Source organism: Protomyctophum bolini (genome assembly GCF_963924005.1).
Source record: "Protomyctophum bolini genome assembly, chromosome: 10".
Lineage (NCBI taxonomy): Eukaryota > Metazoa > Chordata > Actinopteri > Myctophiformes > Myctophidae > Protomyctophum > Protomyctophum bolini.
In genome coordinates this window covers 22,392,830-22,413,528 of record NC_137871.1, presented here as the reverse complement: position 1 = coordinate 22,413,528, position 20,699 = coordinate 22,392,830, and the positions used below count along the sequence as shown (strand labels likewise).

At 42.4% G+C, this 20,699-nt stretch overlaps 1 protein-coding gene across 6 annotated transcripts; it reads right to left on the bottom strand.

Annotated features, from left to right (window-relative positions):
- Positions 1 to 7,057: 7,057 nt before the first annotated feature.
- zcchc9 (zinc finger, CCHC domain containing 9) lies at positions 7,058 to 16,314 on the bottom strand. 6 transcript variants are annotated; one of them, XM_080774115.1, is made up of 9 exons: positions 15,505 to 16,314; positions 14,814 to 14,918; positions 13,313 to 13,441; positions 12,489 to 12,683; positions 10,874 to 10,989; positions 10,038 to 10,188; positions 9,849 to 9,941; positions 8,563 to 8,631; positions 7,058 to 7,596 (listed from the first exon to the last, which is right to left on the bottom strand). In XM_080774115.1, the coding sequence occupies exons 2-9, from the start codon at positions 14,896 to 14,898 to the stop codon at positions 7,484 to 7,486; spliced, it is 951 nt and encodes a 316-aa protein (XP_080630241.1). In that variant the 5' UTR covers positions 14,899 to 14,918; positions 15,505 to 16,314; the 3' UTR covers positions 7,058 to 7,483. The 6 variants fall into 6 exon arrangements, with proteins under 6 accessions (XP_080630241.1, XP_080630245.1, XP_080630246.1 ...); XM_080774119.1 differs by having other exon boundaries at positions 12,525 to 12,683; XM_080774120.1 differs by having other exon boundaries at positions 10,874 to 10,983; positions 12,525 to 12,683.
- Between the last annotated feature and the right edge of the window lie 4,385 nt (positions 16,315 to 20,699).

Below are 20,699 nucleotides of genomic sequence, written 5' to 3'. Positions count from 1 at the left end.
GTACAAATCTTCTCTTATGGGGGTTTCTGGCATATCTTTTCAAATGGGGGTCTGCGGGCTAATTAGTGTCAATTTGGGGGTCCTTGGCATGAAGACAACATATCTAATGAGTAAAAGAGCTAAAGGCAACCAGTGATGGAAGTATAAGGCCTACTCACATGTTTTGCTTAAAGGGCCACTTCACCCCTTTTGCAACCAGATCTTATTTTAATGATGTTTCGGCTCTTCGGTGCTACTGAAAATTTCTGACGAGCCGAAATCATTTCGGTATGAAACGGCCCTTAGTCTACAGACCCCCATTTAATGGCATTTCTATCTCTGGGACCCCCAATTTATATTGTAAAATCAATGTTAATTGAACTAGTGTATTTAAATAGTGTACAAATGGAACCAAACGGACCCTAACAGGTCCATTTGGTTCCATTCGTACACTATCAGAGTTACAGACCCTAAGGGTCCATTTGGTTCCTAACTATCATTTAGCTGGGGACCCCCTGGAACTCCCTCAAGGACCCCCAGGGTTCCCCGGACCCCACTTTGGGAAACACTGATCTACATGACTCCATGACATTTCCAGGTCCTTCATGACTGTAGGAAACCTGCCTCCAACTCATTATGAATGCTACTCCCAGCTGTTCGTCGACAATGCCGAGAGGTTACAAATCCGAACCAAACTTCAAAGGGCCATATATTGCAGCTGAGGTCATCATAGCCCTGCTGGCTATTGTAGGTAACTTCCTCGTTTGTCTGGCCGTGAGCCAGAACCACAAGCTTCGCACAGTCACCAATTATTTCCTGGTAAGAACCGAAACACAATTGGTCAAATTATCTATTCTTCCTTCCAACTGTACAGGTTGTTCGTCTCCTCCACCTGTCCTTAATTGGCTCACTAACACAACTAAACAATGATTGAGAGCAAATATGGTCAAGTTACCACTTTGCCTTTCTGTTGGTTGAGGTCCTGTAAGATGTGTGGTTGAACTCCACACAAAGCATGAGATGTGAATTTGCTTCACCAGACGTGAATGCTGAATGGTGATTTAGGCTACCCTTTTCCTTGCATATAGCATGGAAGTGAAGTGGAGACGAATTTAGTGCAGTCTGCTCTAATTATATCACATTCAATGCCATTGATAATGAATGGCCAGTTTTGAGTGTTTGTGTAAACACAAACATTGTCCTAATTGTGATTGGCCGGAATGAAATGATGTATGATGATGCATGATGATAAGAGCGCCCCTTACTTCACACGGGTGTGATTTGATATAACCTTCCTACTATTCGGTGCTATTTCAGCCTAGTAACTTTTTCAAAACAAAATATATTTTTTACAGGATTTATTTTTATTACAATGTTCAGAGCTGTGTACATATTATATTGCATGTTACAAATTCTTGCCTAGGCCTATGTTATTTTTTTAATGCTATTGGTATTTTTCTTTTTGTGTGTGCATGCGTGCGTACATATGCGCGACTGCGTGTGTATGTGCTGTCCAAGGTATCGCTGTCTGTCGCAGATATCCTGGTGGGCCTGCTGGCTATCCCCTGTGCCGTGATGACTGACCTTGGCTTTCCCCGTCACGACATGCCCTTGTGTCTTCTACTGCTCAGCATTATGATGGTGTTGACACAGGTAGAGGAAGCACTGTTGATTTTGACAGCACATTTTGATTTAGTTAGAAACTTCATTTACTTTTAGTCATATTTTAGTCATCTGAAATGTTTTATATACAGTTTTTGTCATTTTTTTTTACTTTTATTGCTTATTGCTTATTTTTATCCCACGATTTTGTATCCCATTTTTCACCCCTGTGTCAATTATCTAATGTGATCCTGGGCTCTACACACCCTCCCCCAACCTAGTCCCCATATGGGGGACATGGGGAGAGCAACGGACTTGAACTCGTGCATGCTTCCTTCATGCCTGAGTGTCCAAGTTGCTCCTTTACACCTGACAGGAGGGGGGGGGGGGGGGATGCATTTTTGCAGGCCTTGATGGCGTCGTAATGCCTGATTTTACACTTGGTTGCATGCTGAAAATAGCTGATCTATACAAGCTCACACCATGTCGCACTGAGAGTCTGCGACGCGTTGTGAGCTCATATGTCTGCTATTTGCAGCATGCAACCAAGCATACAATGACTTTTTTTTGTTCTACTTGATCTCAATTGTCCACTATAGTCTCTGTCAGACATTTTAGTCTAGTTTGTATTTGTTGACAAAATTGTTGGTATATTTAGTCTTAGTTTTGGTCACCATACCTTAGTTTTTATTTAGTTGTCGTCAGTGAAAAAGGTAGTCCATGAACATTTTTCGTCATAGTTTTAGTTCACGAAATCAACACTGGGAGGAAGTGAAGTTTTGAACCAGCTATTTATTTTACTCACAAAAACGGCAACATGGATGTGATTTAGTTTGGCATTATTGCAATCGTGCTTCCATTTTGTTGCGTCACTAAATTGACACAACTACAAGTCATTATTATTACAACAATGTATTACAAGCCAGGGTGTTTGAGTTAGTTTAGATTTGACAATTTAGTATTTTATCATAAATAGTAAAGTTTTTGTTCATGAGTGTATTGATCAAGGACACATGGAACATTGGCCATGAGAAGTCATGCGGAAGGGAGGGACAGACATCCGATGTCAGCTGATAAGTGTGCTGGAATAAATGGTAAATGGTGCATTTATATAGCGCCTTTATCCATGGCGCTTTACATAGATTGTGCATTACATTCACCTATTCACACACACATTCATACACTGATGATGGCAGAGGAAACCATGCATGGCACCAACCTGCTCATCGGGAGCAATTAGGCGTTGTGTGTCTTGCTCTGGACACTTACCGGTAATTGCTCACCTGGAAACTCCGACACTAACTGGGTCGGGGAGCCCGGTTTTCGAGCTGGCAACTTTGCGGTTCCCATCCGGCCACTCCATCCTGAGCCACCGCCGCCCCTGGAACTATAGAAGAGCTGTACAATTTACAATAAAACTGTATATTTTGGGGTGCCCGCTGGCCAAGTGGTCCAGGCGCTGATCGTGTGTTCGAGTCCCGTTCATGACGACCTTTGCTCCATGTCTCCCCCGTCTCTCTCTCCCTCTTATTCTTCACTTGGGTCTATCAATAAAGGCAGAAACAAACAAATGTTTATTTCTTTGTCCTTTCTCCCAGAGCTCCATGCTGAGCCTGTTAGCGGTAGCAGCAGAGCGCTACGTGGCCATCCTGCTGCCGTTCCAGTACCAGCGCATCATGAGCCCCAGGAACGCCCGGCTGGCCCTGCTCCTCACCTGGAGCCTGGCTATCATCTGCGGCTCTGTGCCTCTCATGGACTGGCACAAACAAACCCCAGGGGCAGAGTGAGGATTCATTATTCACCAGTGTTGATTTTGACAACAAATTCAGATTTTAGTTTTAGTCATAGTCTCTTGAATAGTAGTTTTAGTCACATTTTAGTCACCTGGAATGTCTTAGTGTTAGTCTGGTTTTAGTCGATTAAATCTACAGTTGATTTAGTCGACTAAAATGTATTTTGGCGGGCCTTGATGCCATCGTAATGGCTGCTTTTACACTTTTGCTATTTTCAGCATGCAACCAAGTGTTAAATGACTCGTTTTCGTTAGTGATAAAAGGTAGTCGACGAATATTTTTTTTTGTTGTAGCATTAGTCGATGAAATCAACAGTTATCCACGTGTTAAACACATTACATCGTTGCAATAATGTATTACAACTTAGTGAGTAACATTACGACAGACAGTACAGTACAAGAAGACAAGTTAAACAGTCAAATTAAAATGATTGTGGCCATGACATATGCGTGAATAGTTTACAAGCCTGCGTTTCTCCCCCAGTATGTAAAGAGGACGCAAACACTAAGGTTAAGGTTTAGGCTTAAGGTTTTGACTATTATCCTACAGGGTGTCAGTCAAAACACAACTTTACAGTAATACAACGGTGACTGAATTTGAGGTATAATGCATAAATGTTGGATCACACTGGACAACTATTTAGACTAGAGCCACTGCCTTAACCACTTAATTAAACCCTATATTATTCTATACATTAGCATGTCTACAAAGGCACAATAAAAGTGTTCACCTATATGTTTGCCAAATTATTCCATTACAAGAAATAACTCTACTGTATATATCCTGTTGTCACAGTTACTGCATCTTCACGTGTGTGGTGGACATGGAATACTTGGTCTACTTCAACTACTTTGGTTGCCTTCTCGTTCCCATTGTCGTCATGTTCATCATGTACGGCCACATCTTCATCACGATCCGACGCCAGCTGAGGCGAATCAGTGTGGCCAGAGGACCTGCGGTGGAAATTGGGCGGAGTAATGCCGGAGCTGTCGGCAAAGCGGGGACAGGGAACCGGACCGAGGAATCCAGGGACGTCGTAGAACTCACTCAGGGGAGCATAGAAGTTGCAATTCATGCAGCGGGGACAGTGAATGAAAGAAGTGCAGAAACAGGGGAGAGATCTGGACCTGAATACAGGTTTGAGTCTGGGACCACTTATAAGGTTAGGGGTGACGTTGATGCTTCTGGAGGCAAAGCGAGGTCTAATAATGTACGGACTGGAGCAGAAGCTGGAGCAGGTGTGGAAGGAGGAGCACGACCTAGAGTAGATGTGGAAGATGGGACTGGAATAAGACACATGACCAGGACCAAAGCTGAAGCTAGATTTGGAGATGGGATGGTTAGGTCTACTGCAGAGGGGACGGGTGGAGATGCAGATGGGATGGGTAGACCTACTGCAGAGGAGACGGGTGGAGATGTAGATGGGATGGGCAGACCTACTGTAGAGGGGACGGGTGGAGATGCAGATGGGATGGGCAGACCTACTGTAGAGGGGACGGGTGGAGATGCAGATGGGATGGGCAGACCTACTGTAGAGGGGACGGGTGGAGATGCAGATGGGATGGGCAGACCTACTGTAGAGGGGACGGGTGGAGATGCAGATGGGATGGTTAGGTCTACTGCAGAGGGGACAGGTGGAGATGCAGATGGGATGGGCAGACCTACTGTAGAGGGGACGGGTGGAGATGCAGATGGGATGTGTAGGTCTACTGCAGAGGAGACGGGTGGAGATGCAGATGGGATGGTTAGGTCTACTGCAGAGGGGACAGGTGGAGATGCAGATGGGATGGGCAGACCTACTGCAGAGGGGACGGGTGGAGATGCAGATGGGATGGTTAGGCCTACTGTAGAGGGGACGGGTGGAGATGCAGATGGGATGGGCAGACCTACTCTAGAGGGGACGGGTGGAGATGCAGATGGGATGGGCAGGCCTACTGTAGAGGAGACGGGTGGAGATGCAGATCGGATGGGCAGGCCTACTGTCGAAGGGATGGGTGGAGATGCTACTGGGTTAGAGGTCAGAGAAAGAGTTTTAAACAGAGCTGGGGTAAGACCTGAGGTAGGGTCAGGGACCAGAATAGAGACCGAACATGGTCGTTCACATGATGGAACTGGACTTGCTTTAGAGAGTTCGAATAGGGCTCGGGCTAACGTTAGGCTGTTAATTGAAAGGGCGAGGAATGCCGCTTTGGGTTCAAAACCAGGATCGACAATGGGGTCCGCTGGTTCTAGTAGCTCTGGTTCTACCGCTGTCTTTGTGATCGATACCTGCCCGAGGCCAGCTATTGAGGACAAACCCGCCATGCGTACCCGCCAGGAGTTCCGCAAGGCCACGTCTCTGTTCCTGGTCCTGTTTCTCTTCATGTTGTGCTGGATGCCAATACATATCATCAACTGCGTCTTGTTCCTCTGCCCGCACTGCCCCGTGCCCATGCCACTCACCCTGACGGCTATTTTACTGTCCCATGCGAACTCAGCCCTCAACCCACTCCTGTACGCGTACAGGATGAGGTCATTCAGACAAACTCTCAGAGGGATGTGTGTGTGGACCTTAAAATTATAACTAGAGTGCTGGACAAAGTACAGCAGCACGCCAGTTTTGCAACAAACAAAAAAACACTCATTGGGCTAAAACAGCTATAGCCACTTTTGTGATGACAACTATGGCCGTTTTTATCTCAAGGAGTGTTTTTTGTGCAAAACTAATGCTTGGAAGGCAGAAACAAAATGTTTTTATAATCGTCATGGGGTGAGACCTGGCGCGGTATCGGGACGTACCGAGGCGAATAGGCTATAGTGTATATATTCAGGTCTAATTCCTCATGGGGGCTGGAGCCCCACCGCCCCCAGAGTATCTACGTCACTGTTGGAAGGGTTTCAGCATCATGAAAACCCCCAACTTTGACACATGCTACTTAAATGCATGATGAAATTTAGATAGTTTTTTCCTTATTGGTTGTTAAGAAGACCTTGTATTGAAATGTGCTTTCCTCAAACTGTGTTTACTCTACAATCTGTTCAATTTTCAATCCATCAATTAATCACAGAGGGCTCGGTCCCCATAAGATGTTCTAAAAACTGATTAAGTGAGATGTGAATAATGAATATAGTAGCATACGTGTAATCAGTATGGACATATTACAAAATAAATAAAATGTGTCCCACTCCCAGTGCTCAATATCGTTTTCCATTATTAACTGTCTTTGTTGCTGGAGTCTTCTTTGGTCTGGGGACCTTGAGGGGGTCCTTGAGGGGGTTCCAAGTGGTCCCAAGCTAAATGATGGAGTAGTTGGTAACCAAATGGACCCTTATAGATCTTTAACTCTTTGGGTCGACTTGGTGTCATTTTATACTCAAAGAGTTAAAATGTTGTTAACCCATTCTGGGCGGGAACCCCTTTTGGTGTTTTACCCCCTCAGGCCGGGAACCCATTTTTGGGTTCTGTACAGTATGTACAGTATTCAAAAATGTTTTTCAGGATGACACAATTACAGAATGTAGAAGACCTGTTATCATTCTTATGGTACCTACATCAATAGAGAATGTAGAAGACCTGTTATCATTCTTATGGTACCTACATCAATACAGCATGGAATTGTATAAAAAAAGAAAAGAAAATGTCTCCTTTTTGTTTCTTTTATTTTCTTCGGTCTGAGAGGCTAAATCTCATCCCATTCTGAATAAATAATTGACCTCGATATGGAAAGGAAAACCACTGACGTGTGTGTGTGTGTGTGTGTGTATGTGTATATATATATATATATAGCGATATATCTGGGGTATAGCTGGGGTAAGATTATTTGTATTATGTGGTTTAGAATAGTGGCTCTCAAAAATGGCAGAAGCTCAAGCTGCGAGTACATCTGATATTTTTGAAAAATGTTTGAAAATTAAAGTGTTTCGATACTTTTGAACAAATCTCTTCTGGTGGTCCATGGCAAGAAACGTTTTCAAATTGGGGGGTGGGGGTTAGAACAAATGATTTAGAAGGCACTTGTAGAATCGGCCTCAGGACTTTATGGGTCAACTCTGAGATTGTACAAATAGAACCAAACGGACCCGCAAAACGGACTAAGACGTTGAGAAGCGGCGATGCGTCCGGTCAGAGGTCAGAACTTCACCACCTTGGCTTGTTTTGGTTTTTCTCTCTTCTCTGGTTGGTCGACGTCCTCGTGGTCAGCGCTCATGTTGTTGGACAGCCATCCCACTGTCACCGAGTTAGCTAAAACATAAATATAAAACAAATATGAAGCCATCCCACCGTCACAGAGGTAGCTAAAACATAAATATAAAGCCATCCCAGTGATTCCACCGTCACAGAGGTAGCTAAAACATAAATATAAAGCCATCCCAGTGATTCCACCATCACAGAGGTAGCTAAAACATAAATATAAAGCCATCCCAGTGATTCCACCGTCACAGAGGTAGCTAAAACCTAAATATGAAGCCATCCCACCGTCACAGAGGTAGCTAAAACATAAATATGAAGCCATCCCACCATCACAGAGGTAGCTAAAATATAAATATAAAACATAAACAAGTTATCTACGAACATATCAATATTTAACGTATGAAACCATTCACCTGAAGCTTGGTGCTCTGGGTTAGAGTTAGGGTTACACTATGAAGGAGGGTCTGGGTCAAGGACTATTCATAGTCCAGTTTTCAGTGAAGAGGTGACCACCGAAACGGTGGTTAGTAAAAAACAGAGGCATGTGTCGTGTGAGCGGTGACCACCGCTGCGTGACGTCATGTTGTAGTTTTTGGTGCGTCACCTCTTCACCGAAAACAGGACTATGAATTGGTCTTTACACCAGTGGATCCCAAAGTGGGGTTAGGGGACCCCTAAGGGTCCTTGAGAGAGTTCCAGGGTCCCCAGCTAAATGACAATTAGGAACCAAATGGACCCTTATGGGTCTGTAACTCAGAGAATGTACAAATGGAACCAACCTTGTACACTCTCAGAGTTACATTCATTTTACAATATGTATTGGGGTCCCAGAGATAATATTAAATAGTGCAGGCCGGTCAAACCGGGGGCCCTAGAGCCGGAACAATCTTCTCTTATGGGGGGCCCTTGGCATATATTTTCTAATGGGGGTCCGCGGGCTAATGAGTATAATTTTGGGGGTCCTTGACATGAAAAGGTTTTGGAACCACTGCTTTCCACTATGGAGGAGTGACTCACCTGTAGCTTGGTGCTCTGGGCAGTCCTTCTGGAAGTGTTCCACTGAACCACACACACGACAGCAACCTCCTGCAATTAATTAATAATGTTAATTAAACATGTTATCATTTAATATTAAACAATCTCCCGGCAATTAATAAAGACGTTAAACACGTTTATCATTTAACATTAAACAACCTCCTGCAAATAATTCATAATGTTAATTAAACACTAAACACACGGCAGCAACAATCTGCAATTAATGAAAGGGTCACCCAAAATCACTTTTTCTTAGATTTTAACAACGTTAATTGTGGCCTTTGTGATAGGGAGCAATGATATAGTATAATTTACTCATGTGCTTCTGGTTTCAGAGATTTCTGCTATTTCTGTGAATTTCCAGGTTTCTGAGTAGAAAAGAAAGGTTCGGCACCACTCATTACATACATACTTTTCTCATTGGGTGTTCGATTACAGGGGTGTGTGGTTTCCCTGTTCCTTCATTGCTGGCGAGTAGAGAGACAGGGTTCATTGAGCAGACCGGCGCCCGCTTCCATATTTACGGGTTCTCTTCTCTTCGTCTCAAAACAGACATTTGTCCGCCAAAAGCAATGTGAGCGTGTTTGTGTCTGTGTGTACACTCCGGATTCCTGGGACACACACACAGCCCCCAGCGCCATGTGTGTGTATCCCAGCGGATCAAGACTTAACCAGCAAAAGAGCTCATAGTACGGGCAGCAGAAAATTAGCCCCTTTAGATACTAATCTCTGACGGCTTGTTTTGTAAATGACTTTTTAGGGGTACATTTATATGCCATCAAGTTGCGGAATCTTTATTATTTTTACACCTGGAACAGCTATTTTTGTTTTCAGAATTCGCATTTTCTAGGCGGTCAGCTTTCTGTGGCGTTGATTCTGAATATAATGATATGCACACTCTACTCCACCCTCTCACCCCCAGAACAACAGATAACCACACCTTAATTTTATGTTTCTTTTCATTTCTCAATTTCTAATCAAATAAATGACAGGGGTGTCCTGACCCTATAATGTTATCATTTAACACTAAACACACACCAGCCTTTAGGCACAGTTTACATGCTGTGGCATGGTTGTAATACCAGAGGCCTTTAGGAAGAGTAGTTGTTGTGGTTGTAATACCAGAGGCCTTTAGGGAGAGTAGTTGTTGTGGTTGTAATACCAGAGGCCTTTAGGAAGAGTTGTGGTGGTTGTAATACCAGAGGCCTTTAGGAAGAGTTGTGGTGGTTGTAATACCAGAGGCCTTTAAGAAGAGTTGGTTTTCATACCTGCTGCGTAGAGGCCTTTGGGGTTATCTGGACAGGAGGAGGACAGGTGACCATTCTGACCACAGATGAAACACTTTGCGTACGGACAGTCTCCTGGAACACATGACCAATAACATACGTTACAATACATATAGGCAGTCTTAACTAGCAGTTTGTAACAACAACGTATCAGGGCTTATGTATCCTCACCAAGAGCGGGGTCCACCTTAGCTCTGCAATTCTGCATGTCGTGTTCGGTGGAGCCACAGCGGTAGCAGATACCCGTCCCCATATCCTGGTCCCGGCGAGCCTCGGGGCAGTCCGACACACCATGGCCCGGTCTCCTGCAGTTAAAACACAGCTAGGGGACAACGAGAGAATCAACCAGGTGGAGGTGCAATACAAGTTTAAAAGTAAAGTAGACTGGTGCTTCAAAGATCAGTGGGACTAGTGGAATACTAGAGAAAAGGTGGCGATCCGAGCACTCAAAAATGCTTAAAAATGAGGAGAGGGTGGATAACAATTGGCCAGACAGACAGGAATAGGGTCAGTCTCTCTTGCAGTTAAAACATAGCTAAGGGACAGACAGAGAGGACAGGGTCAGTCTCTCTTGCAGTTAAAACATAGCTAAGGGACAGACAGAGAGGACAGGGTCAGTCTCTCTTGCAGTTAAAACATAGCTAAGGGACAGACAGAGAGGACAGGGTCAGTCTCTCTTGCAGTTAAAACATAGCTAAGGGACAGACAGACAGACAGGACAGGGTCAGTCCGACACGCCATGACCCGCTTCTCTTGCAGTTAAAGCAGAACATCAGTCCATCTGATAGTAGCCTATGTGCCTGCCTACAGACTACAGTACTTAACAGGTCACACATGGACCATCGATATGCACGAGTTGTGTCGGCAGCTTTTGTAGCTTATTGGTAAAAGTCTATCTATTTTTTTCGGAGTAGCAGATGTTTTTTTTCAGCAGCCTATTAATTTATTACATAATCGCCTAATGGCAATTATGTGCTACTGGGAGCCACTGCTCCATCAACACTCACCATGCTGCTCTTCTTGTTGTCCTGTCTCCTGATCCTCCTGTCCTCTCTCCGTCTGTCCTTCCACAAGGCCGTCTCCACCTCCTCCCGCAGTCCTTTGTCCTCCTGTCCCCCTCCACCTAGGGATGGAACATATTATTGTATATCGCGATTAAAAAAAAGCTCACACAAGTCACAATAAACCATAACGATTGGATGGAGGGGAAAGGAACTGGTTGGAATAATGTGTTCCTTAACTTCCTTCCACGCGCTACAGTACTTCCTACCAGGGACTGGTTGGAATAGAGTGTATGCATGTGACAACATCATCAAACCAGGAAGTTATGCGGGAACGCCTACTGAGTGCCAAAAAACTACTTTCTGGCCTTGACAGCCCATACATCCAAACAAAAAAGTCCAATATCATTGCATTAAACGACATTAAACTCACTTTGCCACTCGATTTGCCATTCACTTTATGCATGCGCATACCCTCTATAACGCATTCCAACCAGTCCCTACTGGAAGCGGCCTGGAAGCTACCTCATGCATTGAAGGAAGCATGAGCTCAGTTCGGGGCTCTCCCCAGGTTGGCAGAGGGAGAGTTGAGAGTTGTGCCCAGGATTACACCTTAGACAATTGGTACCGGGTGAAATAATAATAATAAAACTTTATTTGTATAGTACCTTTCATGACATGAAATACATCTCAAAGTGCTTTACAGAGCAATGGAGAAAAAAAAGAAAAGAAAAGCAAGTCATAAAACATTAAAATAATAGCAGTAAGCTAAGTAGGTCTTGAGCTGTGCTTTTTTTCTACAGAGGCTGCCTGTCGAAGGTATAGTGTGAGTTAAGCAGAAGGCTGCTTCACCGTCTGTGCTCCATGCAGCAGTGCTTCAGCACTGGCGAAAACAGAAGCGCAACACGAGGATAAAAGAAACATTCATTAGAAATGTCTAATTCACACTAATACTACTTTGGTGTTGAAACTTAAAATTTATCTGACTATAAACTTTCACGACAGAAGACAGCCTAAGTACAAATATGATTTATGAAAAGGCTACTACAGTGAAGTCGGTTCACGGAAGTTGTTGTAGGCTATGTGGGGATTATCTGACAAGGTACCATTTGAGTGTGCAAAACCTTACATAACTAAATTATACTAAATTGTTTATAGGATCATGTAAAACAATATAGCCTTTCCATGAGTATCTTTTTATATTTTTCCAAAAATAATACAAACAGCCAAGAGCATATTACAAGTTATGAATCTTGAACCTAAGGCAAAAACAATTGTAAAGGCTGTTTTCTGTAGTAAATAAGGCAGTGTGTTTGAATCTGCAATTCTTCATACAGGGCTCGAGTCTCGCCCTCCCACCCCTCAATGGTGCGAAATCGAGTGGGAAAATCGGACATGCGTCTGTGACACTGCCTGCTCCAACGTGTGGTGCGCGGCGGCCCCGACCGACCCGGAGTGGCTTGGAGCGTCGGGCGACCCTCGCTATGAAAACCACTCTGGCGCATTTTAAAACCTGCTCAGCGCGCAAAAAATCCCCCCACTCCCCTCGCCCCTCTGCTCACGCTCCGCACCGCTCACATGCTCTGCCATCCGTATTCCGTACTCCGAGACTGTCCCATACCTCCTCCAATCCCCCAGGGCAGAGACTGTCCCATACCTCCTCCTCCTCCACTCCCCCGGGGCAGAGACTGTCCGGTCTCCTGCAAGTACTCCAGGAATCCGTTGACGTCGCTGTTGTCATGGTACTCCTTCTTCTTCCTGAACAGACTCCCCGACCTGGTCTGGGTTTGTCTCAAAGGGTCTCCTCCACCTAGGGCTGGTGTCAACATTACACACACATCAAAGGGTCTCCTCCACCTAGGGCTGGTATCAACATTACACACACATCAAAGATGAGATCCACTTTTGAGTCATCTAATGTTGCACAGGGCAGATATTATGACTAATTATAAGTATACAAATAAATTACAGACATTTAAAAAATATACCTTTAATTTAATTTATACATGATTTATAGCAGATATACAAGTTTATGATGCATGTTGTAAGCTTGTAGATATGATATTCCTGCTATGTTAGTATAGTGTTTATGACAATTGTGACGAATATGCAAAACGTTGAGGATTAACAATTTGATGGTGTTTTTTGGGGCATTGGACATTATTGAAACACATGAAAAATCTAACTTACTGCATAGAGCAGATACGACTAATATCTTAAGTATACAAAGAAATGACAGACATATTTAATACTTTTAAGTGAATCTACTTGATGTCTGCTATCAAAGACAGCAGACATAGGAGCTTACGACGTGGTGCATGTAAGCTTGTAGTTCTGGATTTTCTGCTATGGTCTATATTTGAAAAATCTTACAAATATTCAAATTTGTAGTTGCGATTATCGCACAAATAATTGTTATTAGTCGATTGTGATCTCTATCACTACCTCCACCGTCTCTCCTTTGGGCCTGTGGTCCTCGGTAAGAACCGGCACCGGTTGCTCTTCCAGGTGGACTGGACTGTGGTTGTCTAGCTCCAGGTCCCCTACTACTGGCTCCTCCTCTTCCTGCTGCTGCTGAGAGTTGTCATGGAAACAATGGAAAATCAATGACGTCATTGTGTGGTAAATGGTAAATGGTGCATTTATATAGCGCCTTTATCCAAGGCGCTTTACATAGATTGTGCATTACATTCACCCATTCACACACACATTCATACACCGATTGCGGCGGAAGCCATGCAAGGTACCAACCAGCACATCGGGAGCAATTTGGGGTTCAGTGTCTTGCCCAAGGACACTTCGACATGTAGACAGGAGGAGCCTGGATTCAAACCGCCGACCCATGGATCATTGGACGACCTGCTCTACCTCTTGAGCCACAGTCGCCCCATTGTGTTGGTGGCCACTGGCCAGCAGTCTCTAACATGCCTTTTGGAACATTGTGTTGGTGGCCAGCAGTCTCTAACATGTGTTGGACATAGAAATAGAATCTGCTCTTAGCCTGGACAACATTCTTTTTCGGGTTTATGATCCGGTCAGGAGCAGTTTATATTGTTACGTCATGTTGTAGTCATGGAACCCTCTAAACCAGAACTTCCTGTCCCTCAAACCGGAAGAATAATGCCTTCCCAATAAAAGCGTGACTCACACTACGCCGCATCAAGGCTTTTAAAACTTTCAAAAATCACTCCCGTGTGAAGTGACAAGTGAGGGGCGCTCTTATCATCTTACAACATCGAGGAGGGAATTCTAACTCATGTTGCTATGTAATGGTGATGTAAAACAAACTGTGACAAAACAAACCTTAAATTCTCTAAAACCCCCTCTAAAACGAGATGATACATATCAAGGGGCTATCCTCTAAAGGAAATAAAATTTCAATATATAGATATATATTGTTAATGGCATTTAATGTTTGTTTTAGTGACAAGATGACGTAAATGTTCCCTTCATTGTCAATGGCGTTTTTTTAAAAACCATTTAATTAAAAACAAACATTAAACCTGTATATAGGAGGGGCAAGCGCCCCTCAAAGAATATATGTGTATATGAAAGAAAGAAGGTATATGAAAGAAAATTAAATACTGGAAATATCCGATCTACAAGCTCACAACACATCGCGACACGCTGTGCGCTTGTAGATCTGCTATTGCCAGTTTGTTTTTAAAGTTTGCCAATTTATGGCATTTGTTTAAAAAAAATGGACAGATTAATTCATACACATCCAAGGCAACTATTCTGAAGGTTATGGGAATAAAATGCTATCAGGCGATGACTGACTCTCTCTCTCTCTCTCTTTGATGACTTGAGTATGAATGACCCCAATGGAAACAACAAGCCATAGTGATTTCTACAGTCCTTGTATTGAACTGTACTTTCCCTGTGTGTTTTTCTGCAAACAGTTGTTAATAAAGTATTGAATCAATCAATCAAATCTGTGCTGTACCTCCTGCTGCTTTCAGCTTGCTCCATGGAGTGGCGTCTGCTGCTTTGTGCTTGTGGACGTTGTTGGCTCTGGCCCACCTTGTCATGACTTCACTGACTGGACCTGCTGAAAAAACAGCCAGGTCACATTTAGGGTGACCAGACTAACCAGATCCAAACTGTCCATTTGAGGGACAGAAGAATCAGAATAATCGCTTGTGTGGGACAAGTGGGATGGGATGGGACAGGGTTACGGAACCAAATGGACCCATACCAGACCTTATTACTCTTCAAGTCTTGAGAGAGCGTAAAATCAAAAGAAATGGACCCTCGATCGATCGTGTATACTTGGTTTAATTTTACGCTCTCGAGAGTTACATTGTTGTTGTTAAACATCTGCATTACTTAATTTACAAGAAGTCTACACAATTAGAGAAAAGTTGAGGAATTGTTATTTTTGATCAACGTGTCTGTTATATCTCTCCTAATCAATACAGCATGGAGTTGTGGATAATATCGTATCCAAAGACAACAAAATATTCTTTAGTCTTCTTGGGACTGAGAGGCTAAATGTCATCAAATGGCGGTCCGTCCGTGGCTCAAATGCAGAATAAATAATTAACCTTGACATGAAAAGGGTTAAAAACCACTGGATTAAACAATGCAGAGTGATCGTGTTAGTAGGAAAATACAAAAAATGTATTAAAACTCACTGGATCAACTCGACCGTCTCGACGTGTTTCTAGACTCAGCCCTTAGAGTATATATACAATAGAGAAGACACCCAAGTTCTCCTCCCGTCCACTTGCATTGAGTTGCTCAGAAGCGCATGAGGCGAATCCACTCCTCCTTCCGGTTTAGGAGCCCTGTGCATTCTGGATTTTTGCCCTCAAACACATGAACGCGCGACGACCGACACATGAACTAGCATCGTGCGTGTGTGCGTGTGCGTGCTACTCGTGGTGAACGCGCATCGCTATGTTGTCTATATCTCAGGCTCTGACGTGACCTAGCATCTAGCCGAGCTGAGTGGCTAGCGCAGTAAAGGCTAGTGGTTTTGAGGTGGCCTTTTGCGTCATACAAAGTGAAAGTGTAATAAAAAAAATTATTTTATTGCTCGAAAAGCTTCCTTACAATGACATTGAGTTGACGTGTAGGTCTTAGGGTAAGCTGTTGCATAATCGCTATTTCGCACTCGGAGTTCCATGCTGCGGCAGAGAGCTGGGATGCAGCCCTGCTCACGTCCGTTTGTCCCCTCTCACCGGCCGGGCACAGCCTAGTGCGCACACGGTATAGCCTCTGGTAGTCATGCAGGCTGCTCTCAGCCGGTCGGACTCTAAATGTGTGAAAATAAAATGTATATAACGTACTCAAATGTGTTAGTTTTACCAATATTGTTTGTTCATGTGAAATGTTTGTTTATGCATAATGAATTGATGAGAAGGCACATCAAAACGGGGAAATTGCCGTACTCTTTGAGTGTGTGTAAACGTATGTTTTCTCATGCCAATAAAGCCCATTGAATTGAATTGAATTGAGTGTGACTCTGTACCAAATAATAAATTGCCTCAACTGATCGTCTGACCTGTCCTAGATTATAAACCATGAAAATATTCTGCATTCTTTCCCATTCTGCAGCAAGGGGCGATATAATGCTGTGATTCATTCCATTTTACTGACCGTTTCATTGCCTATATGTCCGATTGTCCGTCATGAGTGTGTCAAAAACACACTTAAACTCGCTTCAAGAGATTAAGCCAAAATACTGTGTCTGTGTTTTGTTGGTATTTTCAAGGGGTGCCAGCCCCTCCTATGCCCAGCTTTGTGTTTGTGTGTACCACATAGTGATGATTTCATTGACTGAGCACGGAATGTGATGTATGATGATGTATGATGATAAGAGTGCCCCTCACTTCAATGTATATTCTATCCAATGGATAATTGGATAATTCTATCCAGAATAGAGCCATACTGTGTTGATGTTTGTATGATTGTATGATGATGATTGTATGATTACTTCATCTTCTGGTTTAAGCTGGGACACCTGTGACCTTCAAGCTAAAATTTAAATTACAGGGAGACAATCTTACCACAACATGCAGCCTACTCAATCGGTTAAGACATACATTTATTGTTTCATTCTCATTCTGTTCTCATTGGATATCAGAACTGGATATCATCATGTCAAACCTATGCGTCTTCATGATCATTTTTGTGGAATCACATGGACTATAAAAAAATAATGTGTTTTGTCTTTTAGGTATTTTAATTCTAATAGAAATATTCTAAAATATATAACATAATCTAATCTGGTGAACATATAGTACAAGTGCCTAATGAAATATATCGATTATCTAAACAAACGAGTACAAGCTCACAGCATGTGAGCTTTCCATTTTCTTTAGCTATTTAATGTAAAACAAAGTGGTTAATGAAATATATCCAGCATATGGTGTCATGTTCCTGAACCAGGTTTTAACAATTCACCTCTGAATGTTAAATGGGGATTGGAAAAAAAAACAGATTCCATGTGACCTGTCCATTTAGACTTATTTAAACAAATCAGATTCCAATCTGGATGTGGCACAGATAGATCTGATTCAGGCTAGATTTGGCTGTCAGTGTAAATGGTGCCTAAGGGAAATGTGTTCTCCACTGACCTTAGAGTATATATACTCTAAGGCACTGACCCCCCCTAGTGTCCAAGTTCACTTATTCTGTTAATAGGACCCAAGGAAGATATTTAGTTAAAAATGTTTAAAAGAAAACGTTAAATATTCTGATAGTAAGCATTGCCATAGCATCCCATCAGGAAGTAGTACCTTGGATGTACAGTATTCCAGTCCCACTGTTGTTTATCCAGTGTGAATAATAGATTATTTTAAAAATCATTGCAATTTGATCTGTGACTTTTGCAGAACCCAATGTTTTAATTCAGAGGTTGGTTTAAAATGAAAGCATTTTGATTATCTCGGTAAGCACATCAATACGAATCTGGGTTATTATTGTGGTTATCTTAGCACTTCATCATGGATTCCTTGGGTGAAATTCCCAGTTTTACACTTCACATGTGACATAGAGAAATTCTTCCTTGATCTCCACCTTTTCTTAACTGCACTTTGTCCAAACAGAATAAATGTAATTTACACACTTAACCATAATTTGATTTTAATTGGAAAATTGATCATTTTCAGTGTTATGGAATAATTTAACCATTGATTTTAGACTGTAAAGAGACGGCACTGCACAGAGCTCCACGACCACCAGTCAATCATTCAACCTCTGCCCAGGGATGGAGGCTTGAAGACGGGGTAGATGGAGAGACATACGCCTGGCAGAAAATGACTTTCGCCTACTTGTAGGTTATCAAACCATGTATTTATATCGGTAAATAATCATGTTGATGCTAAATCAACATTAACATTTCATGTACAGCTGCTATTTAAAAAAAAAAAAAAAGAATTCGGACTCGGGAGTTCTACAGCAGAAGCCTATGGTAAGTGAATGGGAAGTCAAAATGACATAAGCGATCTTTATAATCTTAATACTTGGTCACAAACCAACTATTTTACAAGAACAATATTGATGTAACTAGAGATTAGACAAATTATCTATATTTTATATACACAGAATAATAAGTAATGAGCAAAAGTCCTGATGCGGCATTTCCTGGTTTTAATGCGGTCTGTCTCTCAGCGCTCCGCTCTGGGGCAGAGCTCAGAGAGCTGGCTGAAACTCTGGAGTGGGCGGAGCCTAGTGCGCGTTCATGTGTTTGAGGGCAAAACCTTACCAAACTGCAATACCTTCTTCGGCCACTATGTCCATTGCGCTTCAGGATTTTCTCTGGGTGTCTTCTCTATTGTATATATACTCTAAGACTCAGCCTCCTTGTGTTTACCTCGGAAGTGCAACTCCTGTCCTCTCTGACCTGGTCTGGAGCATGCGCGTTGCGTAGAACCACAGCCACTACGCTGCCCCCTACTGGTCTGGATCTGGATGGTCAAGGAGGGTAGAAGACTTCTGCCAATAAAACTTGTGAAAATAAATAGCAGATACAAGCTCGCAGAATTTTTTTAATTTATGGATTTGTTTCATGTGTTTTAAAATTAATGTTTTAGATGTATTTTCCATTTCTCAGCAGTTTTATTTCTTCTTCTATTATTATTATTATTATTATTATTATTATTACACAATTTGAGGCTCCCGGAAACACATGGGCACGCAGTGATCCGTGTTGCCATGTCCGCTTGTTAAAAGCGAATTTGGGCTTAACATTTTTCCTCCAAAGTTGCTTGCTTGTTGTGACTCGTGAGGCTTGATTGAAGTATGTATTAACACAGTTTGCAGAATTACAGTAGGCTACATTCCAAGCACAACTCATACAAAAACTGTCAACTGTGAGTGGACGACCCAATAAAGCATTACACTTGTTTACAAGAGGGTCCACCTTGTCCAATTCATCATAACATTTAGAGACGTATACAAATAATACATAATAGGGGAGAACAGGGTAAGATGAGCCAGCGGGCAAGTTGAACCACCCCCTTTATCTAGAAAACAAAAAAACTGTGTTGCCATGTGACCTTAAATCTAATAAGCATCCATCATGTACACCTGGCTTTAAAGTTAGTTAGCACATGGGGGCACATAGGGAAAGTAGAAAACACAAAAAAACACAAAAAAACTGTTTTTTTCAAAGTAAAATTTCGACACATCATGTAAAATTACTGTTATACAAAGCAGAATGTACCCAGGTCTAAAATGTAATATCATACATGTTGGTGGTTTACCAATGGATAGAAGCATATGAATAATTTAGCAAATTGTCTGAAGTATTATTCTAGTCATGGTTTTCCTAAATGGTGGCTGTGGGTAAGATGAACCAAATGTCCGGGGGTAAATTGAGCCAATTTTCCTAATGTGAATCACCATTCATATTTTTGTTTTAAGTATTTGCTACTCAAATTATACTGAATGAGCTTTAATTTGGATGTTTGCAAATGTTTGCAAATATTGCATATATTGTATTAACAATATTGCAAATATTATAAGGTTCTGAATAACAAACTTTATTTAATTGTCTTTATATTGTTTAAATAATAAATAAACTAATAAATAAGACTATTTGCAAAAGGGAAAACTGTTATTAAATTATTTTCAATAAGTGAATACATTATCTGTTCAAGTTTAAGCTCTTTACATTAAAATATCATGTGGTTCAATTTTGGATCAACTACCTGGGGCAAATTGAGCCACATGACCAGTTATTTTTAAAAAGGTCATATTTTCATGGTCCTTTGTCATAGCTGCTTACTCATCATTTCAATTGATAGAGGACATCCTGAAATATGTGTAGATCATTAGATTTGACTGCCATCTCATTTTGCCTTGCTTCCAGGACAACTTAAGCAAAAAGTAGTTCATCTTACCCCGTTCTCCCCTACTACAACATGTCACGAGTTGCGGTGAAGAGCAAACCACCACCACCGCACCACCAAACTGGGCAGGAGTGAGGTGGGTTCGGGGAGTGAGGCCATTCGCCAAGTAGTAGCCTGAACAGTTTGTTTTGGGAAGTCTGGAGCCTTTTCTTAAGGGTAGTCGAAGAAACCTTGTACGAGGGCTTCTGTTAGGGCCATCAAGGTGTTTTTGTTGACCAGTGAGGAGATCCTGTATAGGAATCTTGTTCTTTGGTTGACTTTTTTAATTATGTTGGTGGCCATTTTATCACCGGAAAGATTTGCCTCCAGGATGGAACCTATGTAGGTTACTAGGTAATTGCATCTTTTCGTGTGATAATATTGTCACTCACTCTAACCAAGAAGCCACCTGCCTTGTTGAGATTACTATTTGATCCAAAGAGAATGCATGCCGTTTTTCCCAGGTGTAAAGATAGTTTGTTATCAACGAG